General features: G+C 50.0%; 1 protein-coding gene across 1 annotated transcript in view; it reads left to right on the top strand.

Annotated features, from left to right (window-relative positions):
* Positions 1-14,359, top strand: part of LOC139421561 (voltage-dependent P/Q-type calcium channel subunit alpha-1A-like) — a 192,606-nt gene that overhangs the window by 85,361 nt on the left and 92,886 nt on the right. The window contains exons 12-16 of the mRNA XM_071172579.1: positions 808-920; positions 1,121-1,233; positions 1,755-1,886; positions 2,125-2,197; positions 2,953-3,070. Of these exons, the coding sequence (XP_071028680.1) occupies positions 808-920; positions 1,121-1,233; positions 1,755-1,886; positions 2,125-2,197; positions 2,953-3,070 (549 nt within the window). The remainder of the gene's footprint in view (positions 1-807; positions 921-1,120; positions 1,234-1,754; positions 1,887-2,124; positions 2,198-2,952; positions 3,071-14,359) is intronic.

The following is a 14,359-nucleotide window of genomic DNA, read 5'->3' as shown; positions in this document are numbered from 1 at the left end:
GAGGGAGGGAGGGAGGGATAGAGGGTGGGAGGATGGATAAAATTAAGATCCTACATCTGTACACACACAGACACTCATACACTCATACTACTGTACACATACACTCTTATATGAAGGATAAAATTCTAGATACTTTTTTTTATTTCTCTCTCTACCTCTCTCTGTCACGTTGGCTTAAAGGAGATTCTGTCACGTTGGCTTAAAGGAGATTCTGTCACGTTGGCTTAAAGGAGATTCTGTCACGTTGGCTTAAAGGCGATTCGGGAGACAGACACAGGAATGTGTAATAATGTTTTTTATTAAGCCCCAAATTATGGCGTACCATGTAAAGGCACGGGGACGAAGACCAAACAAACACGTAACAAAAACACAGAGTTGAAACCCAAACAAAAGAGTGAGGAGTACCTCTAATAAATAACACACATGCACAATAATTAACACACTGGACACGACCCGTAATCATCTGCTCAATCCACAATGGCATGAAGGCCAAAACACACAGCACAGGTACTCACACGCACCAACGGACATAGTAACAATAATCGACAGCCCAATGGAAACCAAAGGGCAAACTTATACAAGTACTAATCAGTGGGAATAGGGGACAGGTGTGTGTAATGAACGTTCCGGAGGGATCCGTGCCAGTCTTTCTGCCTCTCTGATTGCTTCTTACAGTGAATTGTTCAATGCCCTTCTTTATTCATTTTCTTTCGATTTCATCCTCCTGCATTTTCCTGCTTGCTCATTCATGTCTGATCTTTCCCGCTCTCTCTCACCCTGTTCCCTCTCTCTTTTCACCTCTTCCAGACTTTGCAGAGTTCGTCTTCTTGAGTATCTTCATTTCTGAGATGGGTATAAAGATTTATGGACTGGGGTCACAGCCTTACTTTCACTCCTCCTTTAACTGCTTTGACTGCATTGTGAGTGGTGGAACTTGTCTACTCTAGGGTACACACGGTGCACATGTGACACGGACACACACACATGCACGCACGCACGCACACACGCACACACACGCACGCACGCACGCACACACACACACACACACACACACACTTACATATAATTTTTGACCGCATGTTTTGGATAACATCACTAATCGTGTGTGTGTGTGTGGCAGGTAATATGTGGCAGCATATTCGAGGTGCTGTGGGGTTTTATCCAGCCTGGGACATCCTTTGGTATCAGTGTATTACGAGCTCTAAGGTTACTGAGAATCTTCAAAGTCACCAAGTAAGTCTCTACTGACTTTGAGTCAACCTCTGTATCGGATATCTTATCAATCTGTTTGTCAGCATGTCTCATTAACAAACGACCATGAAGGCATTTAGACATTTATAGGCTTTTCTAAACTCTTTCTCTCTCTCTCACAAGCTCTCTCTCCTCTCTCCAACACTCTCTCCTCAACTCTCTCAGTTCTATTCAAGGGGCTTTATTAGCATGGGAAGAAACATATGTTTACATTGCCAAAGCAATATAAATAAATAATACAAAGTGAAAAGTAAATATTACACTCACACAAGTTCCAAAACAATAAAGACATTTAAAATGTCATATTATGTCTATATACAGTGTTGTAACGATGTGCAAATAGTTAAAGTACAAAATGGAAAATATATGGGTTGTATTTAGAATGGTGTTTGTTCTTCACTGGTTGCCCTTTTCATGTGGCAACAGGTCACAAATCTTGCTGCTGTGATTTCTCTCCCGCGCCCCTCCCCCCCTCTCTCTACTATTCTCTCTCTCTCTGTCAGGTACTGGGCGTCTTTGAGGAACCTGGTTGTATCTCTGCTCAACTCCATGAAATCCATTATAAGCCTGCTCTTCCTCCTCTTCCTCTTTATCGTCGTCTTCGCTCTGTTGGGCATGCAACTCTTCGGAGGACAGTCAGTACCTCCTCTTCTTTCCCCCTCTTTTCTTGCCCCTTTCATCCTTCCTCCCCCTTCCCCCCCTTCCCCTGCCACTCTTTATCTTCAGTATCTGACTGTTTGGTGTCATCTTTAATCTCTCTCTCTCTCTCTCTCTCTCTCTCTCTCTCTCTCTCTCTCTCGCTATCTTTCTCTCGCTCTCTCTTTCTCGCTCTCTCTTTCTCTCTTCCTCAATTTCTTTCTGTTTATCCTCTAGGTTTAATTTTGAATCTGGCACTCCCTCGACCAACTTTGATACTTTCCCTGCAGCAATAATGACTGTGTTCCAGGTGAGTGGATAAAGACGGGAGGGGGGAGTGGAGAGGGGAGAGAAAGGAAAGAGATAATGGAATGAGAAAAGAGGGCAGAAGAAGAGTGGGAGTGGTAGCACACTGGAAATGAGGGATAGGAGAGAAAGAAAGAGGATAGATGAGTGTAAAGGCAGGGAAAGGTGAGAGTGTAAGCAGTCACAAGATAAGCAGTCCTAACGTGTGCAAAGCGTGTGTTTATTTAAGAGTGTGTGTATAAGAGTGTGTGTGCTTAAGTGTGTGTGTTTAAGAGTGTGTGTGTGTGTATAAGATTGTGTGTGTGTATAAGAGTGTATGTGTACAGTAGTACGAGTGTATGAGTGTTTGTGTGTGTACAGATGTAGGATCTTAATTTTATCACTCTTTTGTTCCTGAGAAATGTCCCGCTCCGCAGAAAATGCAAACTTGTAGTGTATTCAAGGTATTCAAAGGCTTCTAAAGTGTGTAATTTCCACTTTAAAATGTCAGACTTGATTTGCCCTAACAAAAATTGATCAACCCCTACAAAAAATGTCCACTAATTATAATCCACATAATAATTAATTAATAATATAATAATATTAATTAATAATTAATAATAATTAAAATTTAATTAAATTATAAATAAAAATTCACATTTCCTGTTGCTGTTTTTTTTCTGCTATAGCAAAGTTCCTAAAATGAAGCTCCTACATGTTTATTAGGAGTGTGTTCTCCCCCAGATCCTACATGTTTATTAGGAGTGTGTTCTCCCCCAGATCCTGACCGGAGAAGACTGGAACATGGTCATGTATGATGGAATAGAATCTCAGGGAGGAGTCAACAACGGGATGGTCTTCTCAGTCTTCTTCATCGTGCTCACACTTTTCGGCAACTGTATCCTTACACACACACACACACACACACACACACACACACACACACACACACACACACACACACACACACACACACACACACACACACACACACACACACACACACACATGGCCGCCTCGCTTCGCGTTCCTAGGAAACTGCAGTTTTTTGTTTTTTTACGTGTTATTTCTTACATTGGTACCCCAGGTCATCTTAGGTTTCATTACATACAGTCGAGAAGAACTACTGAATATAAGAGCAGCGTCAACTCACCATCAGTACGACCAAGAATATGACTTTCGCGAAGCGGATCCTGTGTTCTGCCTTTCACCCAGGACAACGGATTGGATCCCAGCCGGCGACCCAAAAAAACGACTTCGTAAAAGAGGGAAACGTAGCGGTCTTCTGGTCAGACTCCGGAGACGGGCACATTGTGCGCCACTCCCCAGTATACTTCTCGCCAATGTCCAGTCTCTTGACAACAAGGTTGATGAAATTTGAGCAAGGGTAGCATTCCAGAGGGACATCAGAGACTGTAACGTTCTTTGCTTCACGGAAACATGGCTCACTGGAGAGACGCTATCGGAGTCGGTGCAGCCAGCTGGTTTCTCCACGCATCGCGCCGACAGAAACAAACATCTTTCTGGTAAGAAGAGGGGCGGGGGCGTACGCCTTATGGCTAATGAGACGTGGTGTGGTCACAAAAGCATACAGGAACTCAAGTCCTTCTGTTCATCTGATTTAGAATTCCTCACAATCAAATGTCGACCGCATTATCTACCAAGGGAATTCTCTTCGATTATAATCACAGCCGTATATATTCCCCCCCATGCAGACACATCGATGGCTCTGAACGAACTTTATTTGACTCTTTGCAAACTGGAATCCATACATCCTGAGGCTGCATTCATTGTAGCTGGGGATTTTAACAAGGCTAATCTGAAAACAAGACTCCCTAAATTGTATCAGCATATCGATTGCGCAACCAGGGCTGGCAAAACCTTGGATCACTGCTATTCTAACTTCCGCGACGCATATAAGGCCCTGCCCCGCCCTCCTTTCGGAATAGCTGACCACGACTCCATTTTGTTGATCCCTGCCTACAGACAGAAACTAAAACAAGAAGCTCCCACGCTGAGGTCTGTTCAACGCTGGTCCGACCAATCTGATTCCACACTCCAAGACTGCTTCCATCATGTGGACTGGGATACGTTTCGTATTGCGTCAGACAACAACATTGATGAATACGCTGATTCGGTGTGCGAGTTCATTAGAACGTGCGTTGAAGTTGTCGTTCCCATAGCAACGATTAAAACATTCCCAAACCAGAAACCGTGGATTGATGGCAGCATTCGCGTGAAACTGAAAGCGCGAACCACTGCTTTTAATCAGGGCAAGGTGACCGGAAACATGACCAAATACAAACAGTGTAGCTATTCTCTCCGCAAGGCAATAAAACAAGCTAAGCGTCAGTATAGAGACAAAGTAGAATCTCAATTCAACGGCTCAGACACAAGAGGTATGTGGCAGGGTCTACAGTCAATCACGGATTACAGAAAGAAAACCAGCCCCGTCACGGACCAGGATGTCTTGCTCTCAGGCAGACTAAGTAACTTTTTTGCCCGCTTTGAGGACAATACAGTGCCACTGACACGGCCTGCAACCAAAACATGCGGCCTCTCCTTCACTGCAGCCGAGGTGAGTAAAACATTTAAACGTGTTAACCCTCGCAAGGCTGCAGACGGCATCCCCAGCCGCGCCCTAAGAGCATGCGCAGACCAGCTGGCTGGTGTGTTTACGGACATATTCAATCAATCCCTATCCCAGTCTGCTGTTCCCACATGCTTCAAGAGGGCCACCATTGTTCCTGTTCCCAAGAAAGCTAAGGTAACTGAGCTAAACGACTACTAGCACTCACTTCCGTCATCATGAAGTGCTTTGAGAGACTAGTCAAGGACCATATCACCTCCACCCTACCTGACACCCTAGACCCACTCCAATTTGCTTACCGCCCAAATAGGTCCACAGACGATGCAATCTCAACCACACTGCACACTGCCCTAACCCATCTGGACAAGAGGAATACCTATGTGAGAATGCTGTTCATCGACTACAGCTCGGCATTTAACACCATAGTACCCTCCAAGCTCGTCATCAAGCTCGAGACCCTGGGTCTCGACCCCGCCCTGTGCAACTGGGTACTGGACTTCCTGACGGGCCGCCCCCAGGTGGTGAGGGTAGGCAACAACATCTCCACCCCGCTGATCCTCAACACTGGGGCCACACAAGGGTGCGTTCTGAGCCCTCTCCTGTACTCCCTGTTCACCCACGACTGCGTGGCCACGCACGCCTCCAACTCAATCATCAAGTTTGCGGACGACACAACAGTGGTAGGCTTGATTACCAACAACGACGAGACGGCCTACAGGGAGGAGGTGAGGGCCCTCGGAGTGTGGTGTCAGGAAAATAACCTCACACTCAACGTCAACAAAACTAAGGAGATGATTGTGGACTTCAGGAAACAGCAGAGGGAACACCCCCCTATCCACATCGATGGAACAGTAGTGGAGAGGGTAGCAAGTTTTAAGTTCCTCGGCATACACATCACAGACAAACTGAATTGGTCCACCCACACAGACAGCATCTTGAAGAAGGCGCAGCAGCACCTCTTCAACCTCAGGAGGCTGAAGAAATTCGGCTTGTCACCAAAAGCACTCACAAACTTCTACAGATGCACAATCAAGAGCATCCTGGCGGGCTGTATCACCGCCTGGTACGGCAACTGCTCCACTCACAACTGTAAGGCTCTCCAGAGGGTAGTGAGGTCTGCACAACGCATCACCGGGGGCAAACTACCTGCCCTCCAGGACACCTACACCACCCGATGTTACAGGAAGGCCATAAAGATCATCAAGGAAAACAACCACCCGTGCCACTGCCTGTTCACCCCGCTATCATCCAGAAGGCGAGGTCAGTACAGGTGCATCAAAGCTGGGACTGAGAGACTGAAAAACAGCTTCTATCTCAAGGCCATCAGACTGTTAAACAGCCACCACTAACATTGAGTGGCTGCTGCCAACACACTGACTCAACTCCAGCCACTTTAATAATGGGAATTGATGGGAAATTATGTAAAATATATCACTAGCCACTTTAAACAATGCTACCTAATATAATGTTTACATACCCTACATTATTAATCTCATATGTCTACGTATATACTGTACTCTATATCATCTACTGCATCTTTATGTAATACATGTATCACTAGCCACTTTAACTATGCCACTTTGTTTACATACTCATTGTCACGCCCTGGTCTTTATATTTTGTGTTTTCTTTATTATTTTGGTCAGGCCAGGGTGTGACATGGGTTTATTTATGTGGTGTGTTTTGTCTTGGGGTTTTCACAGGTATTGGGATTGTGGTTTAGTGGGGTTCTCTAGCAAAGTCTATGGCTGTCTGGAGTGGTTCTCAATCAGAGGCAGGTGTTTATCGTTGTCTCTGATTGGGAACCATATTTAGGCAGCCATATTCTTTGAGTGTTTCGTGGGTGATTGTTCCTGTCTCTGTGTTTGTTGTCACCAGATAGGCTGTATAGGTTTTCACGTTACGTTTGTTGTTTTAGTATTGTTTGTTTTTCTTCATTATTAAACATGTATGAAAATTACCACGCTGCATTTTGGTCCGACTCTACTTCACCCGAAGAAAACCGTAACAGAATCACCCACCACAACAGGACCAAGCGGCGTGGTGACAGGCAGCAGCAGCAGGAGCTACGAAGTCTGGAGTATACGACTTGGGAGGAAATAGACAGGTGGGCGGTCGACCCAGGGGGAGTGCCGGAGCCCGCCTGGGATTCGCTGGAGCAGTGCGAAGAGGGGTATAGGAGAATGGAGTTGGAGAAACAAGCACGGCGGCGCGGAAGGAAGCCCGAGAGTCAGCCCCAAAAATGTATTGGGGGGGGGGCTCAGGGAGAGTGTGGCAGAGTCAGGAGTCAGACCTGAGCCAACTCCCCCTGTTTATCGTGAGGAGCCAAGGAGGAGACCAGAACCAGAGCCGGTGTTGGAGTTGAGCGAAGCAGAGACTGTGAAGGAGTTAATGGGGAAATTGGAGGAGAGAGTTATGAGGGAGTTGCTGTGTTGCTGCTTTAGGTACGGAATTCGCCCGACAGAGCGTGTCGGGGATTTGATGGCACCTGGGTCAGTGCTCCATACTCGTCCTGAGGTGCGTGTTAGTCGGCTGGTGAAGATTGTGCCAGCCTCACGCACTAGGCCTCCTGTGCACCTCCCTAGCCTTGCACGTCCTGTGCCAGCCCTGCTCTCAAGATCTCCAGTACGCCTTCACGGTCCGGTCCATCCTGTGCCACCTCCACACAACAGCCCTCCGGTGGCAGCTCCCCGCACCAGGCTACCTGTGCGTGTTCTCGGCCCAGTACCACCAGTGCCGGCTCCACGCATCAGGCCTACAGTGCGCCTCGCCTATCCAGCGCTGCCAGAGCCTTCCTCCTCTCCAGCGCTGCCGGAGTCTCCCGCCTATCTAGCGCTGCCAGAGCCTTCCTCCTCTCCAGCGCTGCCGGAGTCTCCCGCCTGTTCAGCGCAGTCAGAGCCTTCCTCCTCTCCAGCGCTGTCGGAGTCTCCCGCCTGTTTAGCGCTGCCAGAGCCTTCCGCCTCTACAGCGCTGCCGGAGTCTCCCGCCTGTTCAGAACTGCCAGTCTGCAAGGAGCTGCCAGTCTGCATGGAGCAGCCAGAGCTGCCAGTCTGCATGGAGCAGCCAGAGCTGCCAGACTGCATGGAGTAGCCAGAGCTGCCAGACTGCATGGAGCAGCCAGAGCTGCCAGTCTGCATGGAGCAGCCAGAGCTGCCAGTCTGCATGGAGCAGCCAGAGCTGCCAGTCTGCATGGAGCAGCCAGAGCTGCCAGTCTGCATGGAGCAGCCAGAGCTGCCAGTCTGCATGGAGCAGCCAGAGCTGCCAGACTGCATGGAGCAGCCAGAGCTGCCAGTCTGCATGGAGCAGCCAGAGCTGCCAGTCTGCATGGAGCAGCCAGAGTTGCCAGTCTGCATGGAGCAGCCAGAGTTGCCAGTCTGCATGGAGCAGCCAGAGCTGCCAGTCTGCATGGAGCAGCCAGAGCTGCCACTCTGCATGGAGCAGCCAGAGCTGCCAGTCTGCATGGAGCAGCCAGAGCCGCCAGTCTGCATGGAGCAGCCAGAGCCGCCAGTCAGCCAGAATCTTCCAGATCCGCCATTCAGCCAGGATCCGCCAGTCAGCCAGAATCTTCCAGATCCGCCATTCAGCCAGGATCTGCCAGATCCAACTACTTGCCTGAGCTTCCTCTCAGTGCTGAGCTTCCTCTCAGTGCTGAGCTTCCTCTCAGTGCTGAGCTATCCCTCAGTCCTGAGCTATCCCTCAGTCCCGAGCTTCCCCTCAGTCCCGAGCTACCTCAGTCCCGAGCTGCCCCTCTTCTTCATCGTGCTCACACTTTTCGGCAACTGTATCCTTACACACACACACACACACACACACACACACACACACACACACACACACACACACACACACACACACACACACACACACACATGGCCGCCTCGCTTCGCGTTCCTAGGAAACTGCAGTTTTTTGTTTTTTTACGTGTTATTTCTTACATTGGTACCCCAGGTCATCTTAGGTTTCATTACATACAGTCGAGAAGAACTACTGAATATAAGAGCAGCGTCAACTCACCATCAGTACGACCAAGAATATGACTTTCGCGAAGCGGATCCTGTGTTCTGCCTTTCACCCAGGACAACGGATTGGATCCCAGCCGGCGACCCAAAAAAACGACTTCGTAAAAGAGGGAAACGTAGCGGTCTTCTGGTCAGACTCCGGAGACGGGCACATTGTGCGCCACTCCCCAGTATACTTCTCGCCAATGTCCAGTCTCTTGACAACAAGGTTGATGAAATTTGAGCAAGGGTAGCATTCCAGAGGGACATCAGAGACTGTAACGTTCTTTGCTTCACGGAAACATGGCTCACTGGAGAGACGCTATCGGAGTCGGTGCAGCCAGCTGGTTTCTCCACGCATCGCGCCGACAGAAACAAACATCTTTCTGGTAAGAAGAGGGGCGGGGGCGTACGCCTTATGGCTAATGAGACGTGGTGTGGTCACAAAAGCATACAGGAACTCAAGTCCTTCTGTTCATCTGATTTAGAATTCCTCACAATCAAATGTTGACCGCATTATCTACCAAGGGAATTCTCTTCGATTATAATCACAGCCGTATATATTCCCCCCCATGCAGACACATCGATGGCTCTGAACGAACTTTATTTGACTCTTTGCAAACTGGAATCCATACATCCTGAGGCTGCATTCATTGTAGCTGGGGATTTTAACAAGGCTAATCTGAAAACAAGACTCCCTAAATTGTATCAGCATATCGATTGCGCAACCAGGGCTGGCAAAACCTTGGATCACTGCTATTCTAACTTCCGCGACGCATATAAGGCCCTGCCCCGCCCTCCTTTCGGAATAGCTGACCACGACTCCATTTTGTTGATCCCTGCCTACAGACAGAAACTAAAACAAGAAGCTCCCACGCTGAGGTCTGTTCAACGCTGGTCCGACCAATCTGATTCCACACTCCAAGACTGCTTCCATCATGTGGACTGGGATACGTTTCGTATTGCGTCAGACAACAACATTGATGAATACGCTGATTCGGTGTGCGAGTTCATTAGAACGTGCGTTGAAGTTGTCGTTCCCATAGCAACGATTAAAACATTCCCAAACCAGAAACCGTGGATTGATGGCAGCATTCGCGTGAAACTGAAAGCGCGAACCACTGCTTTTAATCAGGGCAAGGTGACCGGAAACATGACCAAATACAAACAGTGTAGCTATTCTCTCCGCAAGGCAATAAAACAAGCTAAGCGTCAGTATAGAGACAAAGTAGAATCTCAATTCAACGGCTCAGACACAAGAGGTATGTGGCAGGGTCTACAGTCAATCACGGATTACAGAAAGAAAACCAGCCCCGTCACGGACCAGGATGTCTTGCTCTCAGGCAGACTAAGTAACTTTTTTGCCCGCTTTGAGGACAATACAGTGCCACTGACACGGCCTGCAACCAAAACATGCGGCCTCTCCTTCACTGCAGCCGAGGTGAGTAAAACATTTAAACGTGTTAACCCTCGCAAGGCTGCAGACGGCATCCCCAGCCGCGCCCTAAGAGCATGCGCAGACCAGCTGGCTGGTGTGTTTACGGACATATTCAATCAATCCCTATCCCAGTCTGCTGTTCCCACATGCTTCAAGAGGGCCACCATTGTTCCTGTTCCCAAGAAAGCTAAGGTAACTGAGCTAAACGACTACTAGCACTCACTTCCGTCATCATGAAGTGCTTTGAGAGACTAGTCAAGGACCATATCACCTCCACCCTACCTGACACCCTAGACCCACTCCAATTTGCTTACCGCCCAAATAGGTCCACAGACGATGCAATCTCAACCACACTGCACACTGCCCTAACCCATCTGGACAAGAGGAATACCTATGTGAGAATGCTGTTCATCGACTACAGCTCGGCATTTAACACCATAGTACCCTCCAAGCTCGTCATCAAGCTCGAGACCCTGGGTCTCGACCCCGCCCTGCGCAACTGGGTACTGGACTTCCTGACGGGCCGCCCCCAGGTGGTGAGGGTAGGCAACAACATCTCCACCCCGCTGATCCTCAACACTGGGGCCACACAAGGGTGCGTTCTGAGCCCTCTCCTGTACTCCCTGTTCACCCACGACTGCGTGGCCACGCACGCCTCCAACTCAATCATCAAGTTTGCGGACGACACAACAGTGGTAGGCTTGATTACCAACAACGACGAGACGGCCTACAGGGAGGAGGTGAGGGCCCTCGGAGTGTGGTGTCAGGAAAATAACCTCACACTCAACGTCAACAAAACTAAGGAGATGATTGTGGACTTCAGGAAACAGCAGAGGGAACACCCCCCTATCCACATCGATGGAACAGTAGTGGAGAGGGTAGCAAGTTTTAAGTTCCTCGGCATACACATCACAGACAAACTGAATTGGTCCACCCACACAGACAGCATCTTGAAGAAGGCGCAGCAGCACCTCTTCAACCTCAGGAGGCTGAAGAAATTCGGCTTGTCACCAAAAGCACTCACAAACTTCTACAGATGCACAATCAAGAGCATCCTGGCGGGCTGTATCACCGCCTGGTACGGCAACTGCTCCACTCACAACTGTAAGGCTCTCCAGAGGGTAGTGAGGTCTGCACAACGCATCACCGGGGGCAAACTACCTGCCCTCCAGGACACCTACACCACCCGATGTTACAGGAAGGCCATAAAGATCATCAAGGAAAACAACCACCCGTGCCACTGCCTGTTCACCCCGCTATCATCCAGAAGGCGAGGTCAGTACAGGTGCATCAAAGCTGGGACTGAGAGACTGAAAAACAGCTTCTATCTCAAGGCCATCAGACTGTTAAACAGCCACCACTAACATTGAGTGGCTGCTGCCAACACACTGACTCAACTCCAGCCACTTTAATAATGGGAATTGATGGGAAATTATGTAAAATATATCACTAGCCACTTTAAACAATGCTACCTAATATAATGTTTACATACCCTACATTATTAATCTCATATGTCTACGTATATACTGTACTCTATATCATCTACTGCATCTTTATGTAATACATGTATCACTAGCCACTTTAACTATGCCACTTTGTTTACATACTCATTGTCACGCCCTGGTCTTTATATTTTGTGTTTTCTTTATTATTTTGGTCAGGCCAGGGTGTGACATGGGTTTATTTATGTGGTGTGTTTTGTCTTGGGGTTTTCACAGGTATTGGGATTGTGGTTTAGTGGGGTTCTCTAGCAAAGTCTATGGCTGTCTGGAGTGGTTCTCAATCAGAGGCAGGTGTTTATCGTTGTCTCTGATTGGGAACCATATTTAGGCAGCCATATTCTTTGAGTGTTTCGTGGGTGATTGTTCCTGTCTCTGTGTTTGTTGTCACCAGATAGGCTGTATAGGTTTTCACGTTACGTTTGTTGTTTTAGTATTGTTTGTTTTTCTTCATTATTAAACATGTATGAAAATTACCACGCTGCATTTTGGTCCGACTCTACTTCACCCGAAGAAAACCGTAACAGAATCACCCACCACAACAGGACCAAGCGGCGTGGTGACAGGCAGCAGCAGCAGGAGCTACGAAGTCTGGAGTATACGACTTGGGAGGAAATAGACAGGTGGGCGGTCGACCCAGGGAGAGTGCCGGAGCCCGCCTGGGATTCGCTGGAGCAGTGCGAAGAGGGGTATAGGAGAATGGAGTTGGAGAAACAAGCACGGCGGCGCGGAAGGAAGCCCGAGAGTCAGCCCCAAAAATGTATTGGGGGGGGGGCTCAGGGAGAGTGTGGCAGAGTCAGGAGTCAGACCTGAGCCAACTCCCCCTGTTTATCGTGAGGAGCCAAGGAGGAGACCAGAACCAGAGCCGGTGTTGGAGTTGAGCGAAGCAGAGACTGTGAAGGAGTTAATGGGGAAATTGGAGGAGAGAGTTATGAGGGAGTTGCTGTGTTGCTGCTTTAGGTACGGAATTCGCCCGACAGAGCGTGTCGGGGATTTGATGGCACCTGGGTCAGTGCTCCATACTCGTCCTGAGGTGCGTGTTAGTCGGCTGGTGAAGATTGTGCCAGCCTCACGCACTAGGCCTCCTGTGCACCTCCCTAGCCTTGCACGTCCTGTGCCAGCCCTGCTCTCAAGATCTCCAGTACGCCTTCACGGTCCGGTCCATCCTGTGCCACCTCCACACAACAGCCCTCCGGTGGCAGCTCCCCGCACCAGGCTACCTGTGCGTGTTCTCGGCCCAGTACCACCAGTGCCGGCTCCACGCATCAGGCCTACAGTGCGCCTCGCCTATCCAGCGCTGCCAGAGCCTTCCTCCTCTCCAGCGCTGCCGGAGTCTCCCGCCTATCTAGCGCTGCCAGAGCCTTCCTCCTCTCCAGCGCTGCCGGAGTCTCCCGCCTGTTCAGCGCAGTCAGAGCCTTCCTCCTCTCCAGCGCTGTCGGAGTCTCCCGCCTGTTTAGCGCTGCCAGAGCCTTCCGCCTCTACAGCGCTGCCGGAGTCTCCCGCCTGTTCAGAACTGCCAGTCTGCAAGGAGCTGCCAGTCTGCATGGAGCAGCCAGAGCTGCCAGTCTGCATGGAGCAGCCAGAGCTGCCAGACTGCATGGAGTAGCCAGAGCTGCCAGACTGCATGGAGCAGCCAGAGCTGCCAGTCTGCATGGAGCAGCCAGAGCTGCCAGTCTGCATGGAGCAGCCAGAGCTGCCAGTCTGCATGGAGCAGCCAGAGCTGCCAGTCTGCATGGAGCAGCCAGAGCTGCCAGTCTGCATGGAGCAGCCAGAGCTGCCAGACTGCATGGAGCAGCCAGAGCTGCCAGTCTGCATGGAGCAGCCAGAGCTGCCAGTCTGCATGGAGCAGCCAGAGTTGCCAGTCTGCATGGAGCAGCCAGAGTTGCCAGTCTGCATGGAGCAGCCAGAGCTGCCAGTCTGCATGGAGCAGCCAGAGCTGCCACTCTGCATGGAGCAGCCAGAGCTGCCAGTCTGCATGGAGCAGCCAGAGCCGCCAGTCTGCATGGAGCAGCCAGAGCCGCCAGTCAGCCAGAATCTTCCAGATCCGCCATTCAGCCAGGATCCGCCAGTCAGCCAGAATCTTCCAGATCCGCCATTCAGCCAGGATCTGCCAGATCCAACTACTTGCCTGAGCTTCCTCTCAGTGCTGAGCTTCCTCTCAGTGCTGAGCTTCCTCTCAGTGCTGAGCTATCCCTCAGTCCTGAGCTATCCCTCAGTCCCGAGCTTCCCCTCAGTCCCGAGCTACCTCAGTCCCGAGCTGCCCCTCAGTCCAGTGGGGTCCTTGGTGAGGGTTATTAGGCCAAGGTCGGCGGCGAGGGTCGCCAATCAAAGGACTCGTTACAAGGGGACTAAGACTTGGTTGGAGTGGGGTCCACGTCCCGAGCCGGAGCCGCCACCGTGGACAGACGCCCACCCGGACCCTCCCCTATGGGTTTAGTTGTGCGGTCGGGAGTCCGCACCTTGGGGGGGGGGGGGGTTCTGTCACGTCCTGGTCTTTATATTTTGTGTTTTCTTTATTATTTTGGTCAGGCCAGGGTGTGACATGGGTTTATTTATGTGGTGTGTTTTGTCTTGGGGTTTTCGCAGGAATTGGGATTGTGGTTTAGTGGGGTTCTCTAGCAAAGTCTATGGCTGTCTGGAGTGGTTCTCAATCGGAGGCAGG

This window comes from Oncorhynchus clarkii, chromosome 12, assembly GCF_045791955.1.
Source record: "Oncorhynchus clarkii lewisi isolate Uvic-CL-2024 chromosome 12, UVic_Ocla_1.0, whole genome shotgun sequence".
Lineage (NCBI taxonomy): Eukaryota > Metazoa > Chordata > Actinopteri > Salmoniformes > Salmonidae > Oncorhynchus > Oncorhynchus clarkii.
This window is presented reverse-complemented; position numbering and strand designations above follow the sequence as displayed.